This window comes from Pelodiscus sinensis, chromosome 29 (assembly GCF_052426305.1).
Source record: "Pelodiscus sinensis isolate ZL-2025 chromosome 29, ASM5242630v1, whole genome shotgun sequence".
NCBI lineage: Eukaryota > Metazoa > Chordata > Testudines > Trionychidae > Pelodiscus > Pelodiscus sinensis.
Window position 1 is genome coordinate 16,086,716 of NC_143080.1, and position 17,398 is coordinate 16,104,113.

At 45.8% G+C, this 17,398-nt stretch overlaps 1 protein-coding gene across 3 annotated transcripts in view; it reads left to right on the forward strand.

Annotated features, from left to right (window-relative positions):
• NSF (N-ethylmaleimide sensitive factor, vesicle fusing ATPase) overlaps positions 1 to 17,398 on the forward strand; it is a 162,543-nt gene that overhangs the window by 16,709 nt on the left and 128,436 nt on the right. For all 3 annotated transcript variants that reach the window (XM_075911369.2, XM_075911370.2, XM_025181455.3), the window contains exon 2: positions 3,991 to 4,076. In XM_075911369.2, coding sequence (XP_075767484.1) covers positions 3,991 to 4,076 — 86 coding nt within the window. The remainder of the gene's footprint in view (positions 1 to 3,990; positions 4,077 to 17,398) is intronic.

Here is a 17,398-nt window from a genome sequence, read left to right on the forward strand (position 1 = left end):
GATCCTGCACCCCCATCCCTAGTCCACTCGCTGGCCGCCATATCCCATACACTGAACCTCATATTTTTGTCCCCACCCCAGTGCCTATGGGGGTCCACAAAATCTACTAACTCCAGAATCACAGAAAAGTAAATCTGGCCTATGAAAGGCCCTGAACCTCACTCCTCCCTGTCCCTTCCCCTCACCCTGTGGGGCTGGAGTGCCAGAGGAGTGAATTGACTCTATTTGGGGTGACATCAGTGAGGATTGGGGTTTTTGGAGGAGTTTGTTTTAATTAGACAATCTTTCTATTAGACGGCCACCGTTCTTGTCTGTCTGTCATGGGATTTTCAACTTTCTCTCACTCCCGCGCACGCACTGATGTGGCCTGCCTCATTGCCGCACTGCTCCACTCGTGGGGAGGCCCTGCCGCTGTGACTGACACGGCAGGCGTGCTCTGTCACCGCTTCTTGCCCCCACTGCTCTTGGCACAGGTGGAGCCCCAAACAAGCCCTGCAAAGGGGGCTGCCACCGTGCCCTCAAGCCGGGGGGGGGGGAGGTACCCATGCATCCAAGCCTAGGGCTGCAGGGATTGGCATGGGGCGTCCTGCAATCCACAACAAAAGGCTTCTGCACTAGCTGGCTGCTTGCACGCATTAGGCACTCCCCGCCCATTCCTCTAGCGGGGTGAATTGTTTCTCCAGGAAAGGTCAGTCAGTTTGCTAACAATTGGGGAGCCGTCCTCCTTGGCACCTTGGAGTCTGCCTCCAAGCAGGAGCATCTAACCCTCCCAGCTCCCCATGTGCCCCTCTGCCCCCACGCAGCCCGGGTCCCTGGCATGTGAGTGCCACTGCGGGCAAGCCAGGCAAGAGCTCCCCCTTAGTGCAGGCAGAGCCCCAAACAGTCCCCGCAAAGGGGGCTGCCACGTGTGCCCGCAATCTGGAGGGAGGGGTCCACTCATGTGGGCAGACTGAGGGGTACAGGGACTGGCATGGGGCACCCCACAAGCCACAACAAATACTTTGTGCCAGCTCAACCATTTGATGCACTTAGTCGAGTCCGTTGTTTGGAAGGCGTAGAGATTGATTAAATCGATCCAAACAAATTAATGGGCAGCAATGTTTGTCAGAAGGATGCCTTAGAAGAATTACTACATCTTCAAAGACTTCCTCCTTTTAACCAACAAAACAATTGAGCGATCACCTCAATTCCTTTATCCTTTCCTTAAACACAACTGATTTTAATTAACAATGTAGATACCTACTGAAACAAACATTTTGTAAAACAGTCTAGCTCGAAATATATAACAATATCAAAATGAACCATACAGGTTTTATTAGCTGAAACACTGGACGTAAGACCAAAAATACAAAAATTAAAAAAAAAACCCACTTTTTAAAAAGACAGTCTTTCTAAAAGTGCACCAAAAGGCTAAAAATAATATTTTAAGCTAGCACTGTAGGAGACAGATTGGATGGCTAACAGTTAGCAACTATCTTGAATTGTTCTTAGCCATCCAATCTTTCTCCTATAGTGGTAGCTTAAAATTTTATTTTTAACTTTTTGGTGCACTACTTTATTATTTTTAGAGGAGGTTTTGGAATTAATTGATAAACTTAACAGTAACAAGTCACTAGGACAACTGGCATTCACCCAAGGGTTCTGAAAGAACTCAAATAAGAAATTGCGGAACTATTAACTGTGGTTTGTAACCTATCCTTTAAATCGGCTTCTGTACCCAATGACTGAAAGATAGCTAATGTAACGTCAATATTTAAAAAGGGCTATAAAGGCGATCCCGGCAATTATAGACCGGTAAGTCTAACGGCAGTACCGGGCAAATTAGTTGAAACAATAGTAAAGAATAAAAATTGTCAGATACGTAGAAGAACATAATTTGTTGGGCAAAAGTCAACATGGTTTCTGTAATGGAAAATCATGTCTTACTAATCTATTAGAGTTCTTTGAAGGAGTCAACAAACATGTGGACAAGGAGAATCCAGTAGATATAGTGTACTTAGATTTCCAGAAAGCCTTTTACATGGTCCCTCACCAAAGGCTCTTAGGTAAATTAAATTGTCATGGGATAAGAGGGAAGATCCTTTCATGGGTTGAGAACTGGTTAAAAGACAGGAAGCAAAGGGTAGGAATAAATGGTATATTTTCAGAATGGAGAGGGGTAACTAGCGGTGTTCCCCAAGGGTCAGTCCTAGGACCAATCCTATTAAATTTATTCATAAATGATCTGGAGAAAGGGGTAAACAGTGAGGTGGCAAAGTTTGCAGACGATACTAAACTGCTCAAGATAGCTAAGACCAAAGCAAACTGTGAAGAGCTTCAAAAAGATATCACCAAATTAAGTGACTGGGCAACAAAATGGCAAATGAAATGTAATATGGAAAAATGTAAAGTAATGCATATTTGAAAAAATAACCCCAACTATACATATAATATGGTGGCGGCTAATTTAGCAACAAACTAATCAGGAAAGAGATCTTTGAGTCATCATGGATAGTTCTCTGAAGATGTCCATGCAGTGTGCAGTGGCAGTCAAAAAAGCAAACAGGATGTTAGGAATCATTAAAAAAGGGATAGAGAATAAGATGGAGAATATCTTATTGCCCTTATATGAATCCATGGTAAGCCCACACCTTGAATACTGCGTACAGATGTCGTTGTCTCATCTCAAAAAAGATATACTGGCATTGGAAAAGGTTCAGAGAAGGGCAACTAAAATGATTAGGGGTTTGGAATGGGTCCCATATGAGGAGAGATTAGAGAGACTGGGACTTTTCAGCTTGTCAAAGAGGAGACTAAGGGGGGATAGGATAGAGATCTATAAAATCATGAGTGGTGTGCAGAAAGTGAATAAGGAAAAGTTATTTACTTGGTCCTGCTTTGAACAGGGGTTTGGAGTAGATGATCTGCTGAGGTCTCTTCCAACCCTATGGTTCTTTGATTAGCAACCACCGGAACTCGTGATTGATTGGGTGGGTTGCCAGAATCAACCAGTGAATTGTGATTGACTGATGACCAGTAGTTTATCATGGCAGGTGGGCATGTCTGACCAGCTCAGTTCCCAGTCACTTACAGGATCTGTGGCGCATTGGTGGCACATTGCTATCTCTTTTTTTTCTGCCTATGGCACACACTTTAGTTAGACTAAAACATTGCAGTTCTCGGGAGACTAAAATCTTTGGGCTCAGTATAACAAGGTAACAGGTAAAATTTAATGCTGTGAAATTATAAATAGAAGTTTCCCAATAACTTTAATAAAAACCATCCATTCTTGCCTCTTGCCTAATTGAAAACATTAGAACTTTTCATTGAATCGTCATATTTTTTGTTGGTATAGTAGGAGAGTGGTGGGTATTTAGGTGCTAACATTGCAACAGTAGAGAGTTTTACATTTTCCTGCTAACTTCTTTAATGTCCTTCAGAAGGACATACGTGATTTAGTATGTTCTCTTGTGGCCATTAGTGCCAAATGAATATATTATTTGCCAGATAACCATAGACCCATCTTCTGTGGCGTGTCCTGCAGCTATCAGATCTAGAGGTTTCAGAGTGTAGAAGGTCTATCTGTGGCAATCTTCACTTTAAAGAGAGACAACGATGGTGTGGTAATAGCTTTAATTTGACTAACTTTTATTGGTGAAAGTGATGTGCTTTCTTCAGGTCTCTAGAAGAGCTTTATGAAAAAACGAGAGCGTGTCTGTTTCACAACAGAAGTTGTTCCAAATAAAGATATTGCTTTGCTTGCTTTGTGTGTCTTGTGTCCTGGGACTTACATGGCTCCAGTCAGCTGCAGACATGTAGAAAGATGCTCTTTGCCACGGATGTCATGCTGTGTATCCTAATGGCACATCAATGCTAATGAGATCTCAAGGAGCCAATCTGCATTTCATATAATAAAGTTTAAAAATAAATAGTTTATTAAACAAAAGATGCTTGCATTTTCTTGTGGTTTATTACTGTTTTTTTTCTACTTGTGTCTGTCATCTCCAATAGTCTATGCAAGCAGCAAGATGTCCTACAGATGAACTGTCATTAAGCAACTGTGCTGTGGTGAATGAGAAGGACTTCCAATCTGGCCTGTAAGTATACACGGTTACTCTTCTGTCTTAGCAGACCTAGATTTGGTACCATTTTAGGCCTGGAAGCAGATATGGGCAAGTGGGGGGACATGATCACCTGAAAACTAGACTGATGGTTGCGTGGAGTAGGGATGGAAGTTCCTCCTAACCCTCTATTGATAGAAGACGGGTTGTAGGTATGATAAAAGGAGACTTTCCCAGGATTTTCTCCTCCCTTTCTGAACCATGTGTCAATTGAAAATGCTTTTGGTGGTGCTTCTGACTAGCCATGTCTAGGGATGAACACACATTCCAGGGCTTGTCTGAGTGCTGTGAGCTAGTTTCCAGATTTGGACAGTTCTTCTGTACCATGGAGAGCTCCTGTCACACAAGGAGCTGTCCCAGCCATCTAGCAACTTTTTCTGCTTGAATTGGATTGCTATTTTTTTTTTTTTTAGCGGCTGTTGCAGTTGTGCGAATATAAGCAAAACTCTCCACTTCTCGGTGTGAGCAGGAGGTGGAGCCATGGGTAAATTGGTACCATGTCTTCTCACATGGTGAGCTGAGGGTTATTTCTGAGCCCTTATGATGGGGTGTAGATACCTCAAATTGGGCAACAACCCGTTTGAAGGTGTGCCCATGGATGAAATATTGGACTTTCCTTCCCCAGGATCTTTCTCCTCCCTTCCTGAACCTTCTATCCCACTTCTGGCATGCGTGGTCTCAGATTAACTCAGATTGATGGGTAATCCACAATGGAGAAGTGGGATAGTCTATCCAGTTCTGCTCCTTTACCCCTCATCTCCCCCCATCCCCATCTCTCTTCAGGGACTTTTCTCATGAGCATTTCCATATTCAAGAGATGTGATCACTCCTATCTTTAGGGGTGGGGAAAAGGTTCCTTAGGAGCTTAGCGGCTAGAGGTTTTACTTCTGATATTTTCTCTCCCCCAAAGCAAAGGAGGCCTCAGACCCATTTTCATAGAATCATAGAATACTAGGACTGGAAGGGATCTCGAGAGATCATTGAGTCCAGTCCCTTGCCCTCATGGCAGGACCAAATACTGTCTAGACCATCCATGATAGACATTTATCTAATCTACTCTTAAATATCTCCAGAGATGGGGATTCCACAACCTCCTTGGGCAATTTGTTCCAGTGTTTGACCACCCTGACAGTTTGGGACTTTTTCCTAATGTCCAACCTAAATCTCCCTTGCTTCAGTTTAAGCCCATTGCTTCTTGTTCTATCCTCAGAGGCCAAGATGAACGAGTTTTCTCCCTCCCCCTTTTAGATATCTGAAAACTGCTATCGTGTCCCCCCTCAATCTTCTCTTTTCTAAACTAAACAAACCCAATTCCTTCAGCCTTCCCTCCTAGGTCATGTTCTCTAGACCTTTAATCATTCTCATTGCTCTTCTCTGGACTCTCTCCAATTTTTCCACATCTTTCTTGAAATGCGGTGCCCAGAACTGGACACAATACTCCAACTGAGGCCTAACCAGTGCAGAGTAGAGTAGAAGAATGACCTCTTGAGTCTTGCTCACAGCACACCTGTTAATACATCCCAGAATCATGTTTGCTTTCTTTGCAACAGCATCACACTGCTGATTCATATTTATCTTGTGGTCCACTATAATCCCTAGATCCCTTTCTGCCATACTCCTTCCCAGACTGTCGCTTCCCATTCTGTATGTGTGAAACTGATTGTTCCTTCCTAAGTGGAGCACTTCGCATTTGTCTTTATTAAACTTCATCTTCATCTATTTATCTCAGACCATTTCTCCAATTTGTTCAGGTCATTTTGAATTATGACCCTATCCTTCAGATTAGTCGCAACCCCTCCCAGCTTATCATCTGCAAACTTAATAAGCGTAATTTCTATACCAATATCTAAATCGTTGATGAAGATATTGAACAGAGCCAGTCCCAAAACAGACCCCTGCGGTCTGTCAGGTCTGTTTAGACCTGAGAGAACTCAACAAATTTGTGGTTACTCTGAAATTCCTCCCTGAGCACACTCATTCCCTCATTAGCTTCAGGAGATGGGTATGCTGCCCTCAGTATGAAGGTGCCGAAGGTGTATTTCCACACTGCCATCAAGCTGGCCCGCAGGAGATTCCTGAGGCTTGTGGTGGGCAGTGTTCCCTACCAGTTCTGGCCCTTTTGTTCGGGCTGTCCATGGCACCTTGCATTTTTACCATGTGCTTGGCAGTCATGGCAGCTTTTCTACGCAGGCACCAAAAAGAGGCTTACCCTGACCTCGATGTCTGGCTCCTCAAGGGCTGCTCTTGACACCAGCTAGAACAGCGTATCCTGATAGACAGGTCCACATTCTCCCAAATGGGCGTTCCGTCCCAAACCTCACTTCCTCTAGATATCACTAATGGTCACAGGCGTTGCCAAGTTCCCCACTGCCACAGTCTATGTTGCAAGCTTCTCAGTCACATGGTGCTTTGTGTACACGTCGTACCACATGTCAGGCTGAGACTCAGGCCCAGGTAACATTGGCTTATGACAGTCTGTTGCCCGACTTGCAACCACATAGACATGATTGTGACGATTCCTCCCCATGTTCTCCTCCAGTGGTGACCTACATCTCTCTCTGAATTGTAAAAAAAACCAGCAAGCAAATGGTCTGGTAGCACTTTATAGACTAACAAAACATGTAGATGGTATCATGAGAGTTTGTGGGCACAGCCCACTTCTTCAGATGAGTGGAATTATGACTAGAGGATAAGAATTGTGAAGGATATGTATTAAGGTTGTGACATCCAACAAGAATGCACTTTTATGTGGAAAACCATGATTAAATCAAGTCTTTCTGACTAGTGATTTAAATCAAATCCACCCTTCTTCCCACCTGTTTCTGCTGTTCTGCAATATCTGCAGACACAAGGTGGATATTATTCTCATAGGTCCAGCCTGGCCCCACCAGCACTGGTACCCCACACTGCTGGAACTATCGATTCCATGATCCATCCACCTGCTGCTTTTTCTCAACCATCACGGTTGCCCCCACCACCTGGACCTGCAGTCCCTATACCTCATGGCCTTAGAGGCTTTGAGGCTGAACCTTGCCGTGCTCGCCTGCTCAGATCAAGTGAGGGAGGTGCTCCTTGCTAGTCATAAACTGTCGACTAGGGCAGCATTATCTGGCAGAGTGGAAAAGGTTCTTAAGTTAATGTTCCACAACCCAGAGAGACCTGCTCCAGGCATCCATCCCAGATATTCTGGAGTATCACATGCACCTGAAGCAGAAAGCACTTGCAGTATCATCTCAGAAGGTCCACTGGGTGGCTGTTTCAGCTTTCCACCTGAGTTGCTGGTCACTCAGTTTTTGCGCACTCAATTGTGGGATGCTTTCTAAAAGGACTCGGTAGTATGAACTCTCCTACCTGGCAGCCAGTCCCAACCTGAGGCGTCCCAACTCAGGGGGCCCTCCCTTTGAGCCATCGGTGACCTTTTAGCTCCTTCACCTCTCTTGGAAGGTAGCATTCCTGGTGGCAATCACTTCCACCCACCACATATCTGAACTGCGAGCCCGCATGTCAGAGCCTCCTTACACCACCTTCTACGAAGACAAGATACAGCTTAGACCATGCCTGGCCTGCCTGCCCAAGGTAGTCTCTCACTTCCACGCAAGCCAGGAATCATTTTCTATTTTTTTACCCAAATAGCACTCGCTTTCTGTATCAACCACACAAAATGGTTTAGATCAGGGCTACTCAACTTTGGAAGCCTTGGAGGCCACAATAATACTCACAGCACATGCCACAATAATACTCACAGCACATGCCAAGGGCCACAACTTGAATGTGGTTGTATATACATGCAAATATATATGCCAATAGCTTCTTTCACACTGACAGGCATGAATACAAAGACTAAGGCAAGACTATACAACACACAGGCCCCATTTAAGTCAGTTCTGCTGATATTAATAAAATGCAATATTTACCCGATTTCCACCCATATGACTTCGCCTTTAATGAGCAATGACAGTCCAGGAATTTAACTACTAAAACGCATCTCAACAGAAGACCATTCTATTGACTCGCCATCAAGGAGCGTGTTCCCATTGCAGGCCGTGTTCAAAGTACCCCCCTGCAGGCTGCGTGTTGATCCCTGCTGTCAAAGTCAGACAGGACTCACAGATTTGTTAGACCGCTTCTGTTTATTTCAGCAAAGCTCTGCTAAAATGCATTCAGAAAATGTGAGTACCATACAAGGTTCAAACCCCTTGATTTATACAGTCAAAAGGCCAAGTTAACAAGATCAAAGGGTGTGACAAAACTTCACATTATTAGTGTGGTTAAGGATCTTCATTTCAATATCAAGCACACAGCAATCTGCTGGCTATATCTCCCTGATTATTCTGGAATTGCTTTCTGTCTAACACCTAATATTCCTTTTCCTGTTAAACTCAGGCCCAAATTGGCTAGCACCTTGATCTGCATACCTACAATCAACATTAACATACTTTTCTTCTTCCTCTTAAAAGACAAACAGAATTCCTTCAACTTATTCAATTATTACAGCACAATTCATCTTTCTCTTACAGTATAATTCTTTCTACTTTCACAATCCCTCCTTTTGGTCAAGCCTCGCCTATGACCAACAATTACTGGGTTCCTTGCATTAACCGTTCTTTGTGTGTCTGTTCATCAGTGATATTTAAAATCATCAGATTAGCACTCTGGGGAGGGTTAGCTAGTTGTGTTACAGTTTTGGATACAACAGGAGATTAACTGAAAACATACAAAAATCATTAAGATCCCAAATGGGATAGTCAGGGCTCCCTGAAACAACCAGTTTCCTATGCCAGAGAAATTGAACAAGTTACTCAGCCATTTCCACAGGGAACTTGGCTCTTCGTGAGGAAGATATGCAATCTTTTCTAAGTAGCTAGCGCGATTTATTACATCATTAGTGTTGTCTGGTATATATACACAACATTCTTTGCCAATGAGAGCACAAGTCCCTCCTTTTTCACCTAAAATTACAGAGGCGTTTTCGTGGGAAAGACTCTAACACTCGGAATTGTGGGAAAAGTTGGGCTGGATAACAGATACCTGACCAGTTAACTGGTAATGTGGTATAGGCCTTTGTCCCGCAGACCCAATGATGCCCTATCAAAGCCGGGAAGGGTCGGTTGCACCCCTTTTCCATATAGATGTCTACAAAGGAGGAGTAATAACCCCCGAAGGGCACACGGTGATTCTCCTTACGGGGAGTGGTGTTATTTGCATGGCATTGAAAGATTGTACTGTTCTCACTAGGGTGGCTGTAGGGGGAGCATGAGAGTGATTTAATTCTCCAGTAACTGCTCCTCCCCAGATTCAGCCCCGTCCCATTACACACCCAACACCAGTGACCTTTTTCCCTTCTCCACACTTAACCATTTAGATCAGTAGTTATTCCTACTGCTTCCCAAGTGTCATTACTGTTCCATGTCTTGTTAATTGGATGAGGTCCTCCGGTGAGGCCTGGGGAATTAAGTGGGATTGCCAAGACAGGAACCAGCTTGTGAGTGGGCTGGGATGTGGCTGCAGACTCAGCAATTAGAGATATTAAGGGTCTGAGCGATCCATACTTGCTGGTGGATAAAAGAATTGTCATTGTCATTGTGGATTCCCCAGACCTTAAGACACCAGTGGCCGAGGAACAGGCCCCACCAGAGGCACATGCTGGAGGCAAGACCCTTTTTGGTTCTGACAACCTCAGCTGAGGGAACCGCAGTCACGGTTTTATGTCCACCAGGCAGCAGGCGCTAGGCTCACTACTGCTTCTTCTTGGGCCTTGCTTTTGGTTGTCGTCTGCTTCAGGCAACCCTTACGTGAACGTAGGTTGTAAGGTATTGCAGGCTGTTCCTCTACGTCTTCTTCTGGAGTCAAAATTGACTCTGCGTGGTCCTGAGGCAATGACTGGTCTGCTGGGGGTGGCGGCTTCTTACACTGAGAAGCATGTATCCATGCTACTATGCCGGATAGTTTAACAGCCGTCTGGGTAATGAGCAGCATCTGATGCGGGCCCTTCCACCGGGGTTCCAGGGCGTGTTTTCGTTGGTGGTGTCGTACGTAGACCCAATCACCTGTCTCGAGGGTGTGGCAGGCTTCAGAGGTGGGTTCCGTTGTCCAGGCGGCTCGAACCTGTGAATGGAAGTGACTTACAGCTTGCATTAGTTCCTTGCAGTACTGAAGGAGTATACTGTGAGTCAAGTTCAAGTCTGAGACTGGAGTAATGGAAGCCATTGTTCGCATAGGGCGCCTCATAACAATTTCAAAAGGACTTAATTTATGTCTTTGGGATGGGGTGGATCGAATTTCCATAAGGGCCAATGGTAAGGCCGCTGGCCAGCTTAACCCTGTAGAGTCACAAATTTTTTTGCAAGCTTTTTTTTTTTTTTTTTTTTTTTTAGCACTCCATTTCGTCTTTCAACTGCACCTGTGCTGTGTGGGTGGTAGGGACAGTGCAGCAAGTGCGTGACATGTAACACACGATCCAGGTGCTGAACAAGTTGTCCAGTAAAATGTGTACCCCGGTCACTGGACAGAGTGGCAGGAATTCCTTTGGCAGGCATAATATGATTTAACAAACATTTGGTAACGGACAGTGAATCAGCTTTGCGACAAGGAAAGGCTTCAATCCAACCCGAAAATAAGCATACCATAACCAAAATAAATTCATATAGTTGACACACAGACATTTGTACAAAATCAAGCTGCCAATGCAAGAACAGTGCTTGGGGCAGGCCCCAGAACCCTTGAGCTACCTTTACAGGTTTGCCAACATTGTAGCTTTGGCAAGTAGTACAGGCGGCACAGTGGTGGGCTGCAAAACAGCTGAAATGTGGGGCTCACCATCCTGCCTTAGTTACAGCAGAGACCATCCCCTCCTTTCCGACATGCGAAACATCGTGAAGCAGGGCGGCCAGAGAGGGGTAGAGTGAAAATGGGGCCACAAAGGCACCAATAGGCGAGCGCCAAAGGGAATCGGGGTGTAGAGAGCAACCCTGGGCAACCCAGGAGTCTTTTTCTGCCTCTGGGGCAGAGTTTTGGAGCAGGGTGAGGTCAAAAAGGGACGGCAGTGGTACAGAAACAGACAGGGAACCGAGAAACGCACCTGGGGAAGGTTCTATGGCAGCATTACCCTTAGCAACATCAGTATCTGCTGTGGAGTGGCCAGGGCACTTAACAATAGCTAAGGCAGATGGGAGTAAAACTGCATACAGGAGAGCAGCAATGTAGGGGCCATTCTTGATAGGGGCACCAGCAGAGGTAAGGAAACCCCGAGCTTGCCAGAGGGTGCCAAAGTCATGTACAACCCCAAAAGCGTATCGAGAATCAGTATAAATGGTGGCGGAGTGTCCCTCAGCCAGAAAGCAAGTGCGGGTTAGGGCAACTAGTTCAGCGACTTGCGCTGTCACAGAAGGTAATGGCACAGCTTCTAGGGTTTCAGAGAGTGATACCCCAGCATATCCTGCAAGGAGACGACCTTGTCTATCTCGAAAGCAGGAACCGTCAGTGGATAACACAAGGTCGGAGTTAAGAGAGAGAGACATCAGAAAGGTCGGGGCGCGGGACGGTGACAGCAGAGACAGCTGCAAGGCAGTCGTGGGGTTCACCGTCATTAGACAGAGGAAGGAGAGTGGCAGGGTTCAACTGAGAACAGTGCTTTCTGGTGATATGTGAAGCCGAAAGCAGTAAAAGTTCGTACCTAGTGAGGCGGGCGGAGGAAAGGTGAGCTGTATTACGTTGTAGCAGGAGAGTTTCTATAGAGTGAGGGACCATGAGAGAAACAGGAGAGCGGAGGACAAGGGACTCAGACATTTCAATTAGGCGTGCCGCGGCAGCCACAGCATGCAGGTGGGGTAGACCTTGGGCAACAGGATCCAAGGTGGCAGAAAAATAAGCTACTGGATGATTTTTGCCACCATTCTCCTGAGTAAGAACCCCAAGTGCACAATCAGATTGCTCGTGGCAGAAAAGGGTAAAAGGCTTACAGTAGACAGGTAACCCTAAGGTGGGGGGCAGTGAGAAGCACTAAAGAGTCAGTTTCTGAGGCAGATAATGAAGGGGAACAGAGGAGTAGATCATTTACATATTGGACCTGTGTCACCCGGGACAGAAAGAAAGCAGAACACAGATCAATAACAGTAAAATGAGTTGCATCTGGTGTGATAGAAGCCAGAATAGTTGCTGGGTTAGGGATTACAGGAAAGGTGGGTACAACAATGCAGTTAATAGCTTGAAGATCCTGAACAAACCACCATGATTTACCATCAGCTTTTCAAACGGGGAGGATAGGGGTGTTACAGGGGCTGGAACGGGACAATAATGCCTTGTTCCCACAGGGTGGATATGACCGGAGTTGAAACCTCTAAATCCCAAAAACCGGGTGCCACAACCCCTTCTCCGACCTTATCCCCATTCTTGGTACCCTCCCCGTTCCCGGTACTGTCTGCCTTGGCCTGAATAATGCTGTATTTGCAGAGCCATTACCTTTTGTGAGGACTGCTTCTCTTTCCTTTTAGAGTGCAGTGGCAATGCTCTGCCACTGCTTGCAATTTGTCCATGGTCTTGGCCTCCCATCCAACACTTATTTGCTTTGACATACTGCTAATAGCAGGTAGGAGGCCATTAACAAACGCATGCGCCAGGGCACCCTGTCCATTTTCACCCGGTTGCTGTATACCAGAATGTTGCAAAAACAAACGAACAAAAAAAACAAAACAAAACAAAAAAACACATCACTCAGTCTGTGTGATAGTTGCCTGGGTTTTTTTCTTTGTTGCTGTTTACGGGGTTATAAGTAGCTTACACAGTTGCAGGAGGTCTGCTTCAGAGGGTTCATAGGCATTGCACACTAGCAAAATTCCTCTGCAAATTTGGTAGGGTTTTCCTGGGGCTTTGGAAAACCTTTTACAATCGAGTGGAGCTCCGTGTGGGTCCAGGGTTTATAGCTTCAAGTGGGACCGGTCTGAGTCTTCTTGGAGGACGGGGTAAAGGGAAGCGCTCGGTCTGGTGGTGGGAGAGAAGGTTTCCAATAAAGCTTTTTACTTATTATTAGAATTTTTAAGGGAGGCGAGCTTCGATTCAGTCCATTTAAGATTTGCCTCGTCCCACCACTGCATGAAGCAATCTACCTCTCCTCTAGCCAATTTAGTTTTGGGAAGGCCAAGTTTGTCTTTTAAGACGTCCACTTGGTCTTTGTTCCAAGATCCTAACAGTGGCCACTGAGTTTTGGGATCCCCTCAGAGTTAATCTAGATCATTTTTCCAGAAATTTACAGGAGTCCGGACCCTTTCTAAAATATATAAACTGAGCCAGGGTCCCTTTAGGGAACTATCCCTGCTTAGACGTCTAGTTACCCATACAGGAGGACTTCATACACCAATCACACAAGGAGGAAATTCGGGTTCGTCAGAGCGGTGCCCAGTGCAACACACAGAAGAAGCCCACAGGCTACTGCCTCAATCGCCCTTGCGTTCACTCCAAGGATTTTATCCAAGGTGCGGTGCGGCTGCGATTGTGCAGATTCCAGTCACACAGACCGCGGGGACAGGAGCCCCTTGGTCAGCCAGTCCCCGGGCAGGGATGGCTCCCAGACTCACTCACACCACAGGGAAGACGGATAGACACAGAGACAAGACAGTCCTCAGTCCGGACAAAACATAGAAATAATTACCTGACCAGAGTCCTGATGTTAGATCCCGTGATCCCTACCAGAACAGAGCGGGAACCAACAGGTTCGATGGCGTAGACTTCGCTGTGGTTGTGCACCTTTCCGTTCTGGCGGAGGACCGCTCGGGCCAAATGCCCAGGTGCCGGCTACCACGGTCATCCTGCCAGACAGTCAGGGATCACACAGCCTCAGCGAAGACGGTTGCCATCTCGGTGGAACCTCCAAATTGTCAAAGTCAGACAGGACTCACAGATTTGTTAGACCGCTTTTGTTTATTTCAGCAAAGCTCTACTAAAATGCATTCAGAAAATGTGAGTACCATACAAGGTTCAAACCCCTTGATTTATACAGTCAAAAGGCCAAGTTAACAAGATCAAAGGGTGACAAAACTTCACATTATTAGTGTGGTTAAGGATCTTCATTTCAATATCAAGCACACAGCAATCTCCTGGCTATATCTCCCTGATTATTCTGGAATTGCTTTCTGTCTAACACCTAATATTCCTTTTCCTGTTAAACTCAGGCCCAAATTGGCTAGCACCTTGATCTGCATACCTACAATCAACATTAACATACTTTTCTTCTTCCTCTTAAAAGACAAACAGAATTCCTTCAACTTATTCAATTATTATAGCACAATTCATCTTTCTCTTACAGTATAATTCTTTCTACTTTCACACTGCGTAAACTCAAACTGCACCACGGGCCACAAAAAAGGCCTGTGGGCTGCATGTGGCTGAGTAGCCCTGGTTTAGATGGTCAACCCAATTCTTTGTAGTGGTTTCAGAATGGGTGAAAGGGCTCCCAGTTTCATTGCAACGCTATGCTTCTGGGTCACTGATTGTATGTGGACATTCTGTGTTCTCTCCAAGATTACCCCGTCTAGCATCATGGCTCATTCAACAAGGGCCCTGGCTCAGGTGCTATTGCAGAGCAACGACATGATGCTCTGTACACATGTTCACTTTGCACTAGGCCATTGTTCACCAGGCCAAAGAGGATGCAGCCTTTGGAGAGGCAGTGCTGCAGTCTGCAATTCCAGACTCTAACCCCACCACCTAGATAAGGCTTGGGATCCACCTGACTGGAATGGATAGGAGCAATCACTCGAAGAAAAAACAGTTACCTTCCTCCTTGTAACTCTTGTTCTTTGAGATGTCTTATTCGTGTCCATTCCAGACCCTCCCACCCACCTTCCCCGCTGTCTGAGTAGCTGGCATGGGTCGGCAGGGTGACTATATAGAGCACCATATTGGCGCTATTCTTATGGGCTCTGTTGCTGACCTGACAGGAAGCTGCTAGGACAAAACTTTTGACAACTGTGCACACGCACCTACCTGGAATAGATCTGAGCAGTACATCTTCCAGAACAGTAGTTCTGAGAACGGGAGTCACTGTTTTTTCTGGAAGTCTCTCCTCCCCCACCAAGTGTAGCACAAGGAGTGACGTTTTGTGGGGGAACGCTTTTTCTGAATAGCATTCCAATTTCTCCCCACACCGTTGTTGAAAAACAAGCTAGGATTGTAGCTGTGAAATCTCACAGGTGGAAATGATCCCTCTTTCTTTGTGTACAAAATGGAATCTGTATCTAGAAAGCCATTTTGGAATCCTGTCTTGCCAAGCTGTGCTGCAAAGTCCTTGTTTTAAAAGGTGAATTAAATCATGGCTGTGGTCAATGAATGACTATATGGATGAATAAACATGAAGAATAAGTTGACATTAAGTGCAATTGAGCTTGGCGGCTTTAGAATTATAAGTAGAGGTGACGTTCAGGTGGGGGGGGGACGGGGACCCATAAGGCCATGTTCCCTCAGCCTCCCCAATCCAATTTCTCCCAGGGTTTGCTACCAGCTCTTCTTCCGGTGCACAACTGCAGCTGTGGGGAGAGGCAGCACCAAAATGCTGAGACTAAGGCACTGTATGACTCACGGTATGGGGGGGAAGGGAGGCAAACCTTTCAGTGATACCCCTCCACTATCAGCAGCTAAACCAGTCCGTCATCTCTGGTGACAAGGTGGCTGAGCTAACATGTATTGGATCAACTTTTGTTGGTGAATGGGGTTTGAGCTACACAGAGCTCTTCTTTGGATCTGGAAAAGTGTCACAGGAACATGGACGGTGAAACAGATTGTTTAGCAGAAATAGCTAGTGCATATTGCAAGGGACCATTCAAGGTGAAGTGGCCCATTAACACCCTACAGTTCTGGGGGAGAGGGTAGCTGGTGGTGGGGCAGCTTGTTGGGGGAGGGGAGAACAATGGCTCAGCTGTCTGCGACTCTTACAGTTAAAGGGGGGAGGGACTATTGTCAGTAAACTCTTCATATTTTAGTTATTGAATGTGTCTGTCATTGATAATTTATCATTTTAATAATTCATTATGAACTACATTACATTGTTATGAATTACATTACCACTGAAATCATTGCCATCATCTATGGGCTGTCTTCGTAAACGTCCCAGTTCAAAAGGCATTATGTCTCAGCAATCTTATTACCATTTAGATTCCCTGGTATTATTTTGATGCATGTTAAGGACAGCTACATGATAGGGATGTGAAAGGTTAATTGGTGATGCTTACCAGTTCTGGTTAACGGGTGAGGGCTGGAGCAGCTCTCTGCTTGCCATGGGCAGAGTGCTGCTCCAGCCCCGTGGGACCTGCCGTGGACATGCCTGGAGCAGCCCCTATCCTCGGTGGCTCGAGAAGGGGGAGTGAGGAGAACACAGGTAGGGGCTGCTCCAGATGCCCAGAGCAGCCCTTACCTGTGGCAGAGGGCCACGCCAGTTGCAGCAGAGGGGCACTAGCGCTTCCCTTAATTGGTTAACTTGTTTAACTGTTTAAACATGAAATTTAACGGGATTTTACATCCCTTTTCGTGATTCAGTTGCATCTGTCCCATTTATGACTGGAGATAATTTTTACTTCTGCTGAGGGGGAGAATGACAGTTCCACAGTTCAGGAAGATAGGCACAGTGAGAAGGATTCTTAGGAATTTGCAGTGCTCTCAAAATACAGGGCTTCCAGACAACTGCAAATGACTCAAGATCTTTCTTGATGGGTGACGGTTAAGTTAGGCATTATCATTTCTTTGCAAACCCTTCATTGCAGCCTGTTTTAGACTTGACTATCAGAAATTTTGTATAATCTGCAAACTTTGCCACCTCTCTGGCCATTTGTGAATGGGTTGAACAGCACCGATCCCAGACCAGGAGAAGCCCTTCAGTGGACATCTTTATTTACTTCTCTCTGTTCTGAAAATGGACCATTTATTCCTACCCTTTGTTTCCATACCTTTGAATTGAAGTGCCCAGGAATGCTTAATTTAATTTAGTGACAAACTCTTTGCTATCTTAATCACCCGGCTGCTGTTTGTAAACAAACTCCCTGTTCCAAAGCCAGCCTTCGCATCATGTTGCACGCTCACTTTCTGACTCCTGCCTTGGAGCACCCATGGATTTGGTGCCTGTGAGTTAAAGTGCAGCTCTCGGAGATTCACCCATATTCTCTACCTGCCAAACTGCGGAGGTGGAGTGCCGAACCTCTGCCTTGCAGTAGCATAGTGGAGTGCAGGGGCCTCTGCCCAGTGGGGAGGGGAGTCTTGGTGCTTCAGCCCTGTGGAGCATGCCTGCTGGGGTTTCAGCAGGAGTGGGGTTGAAACCC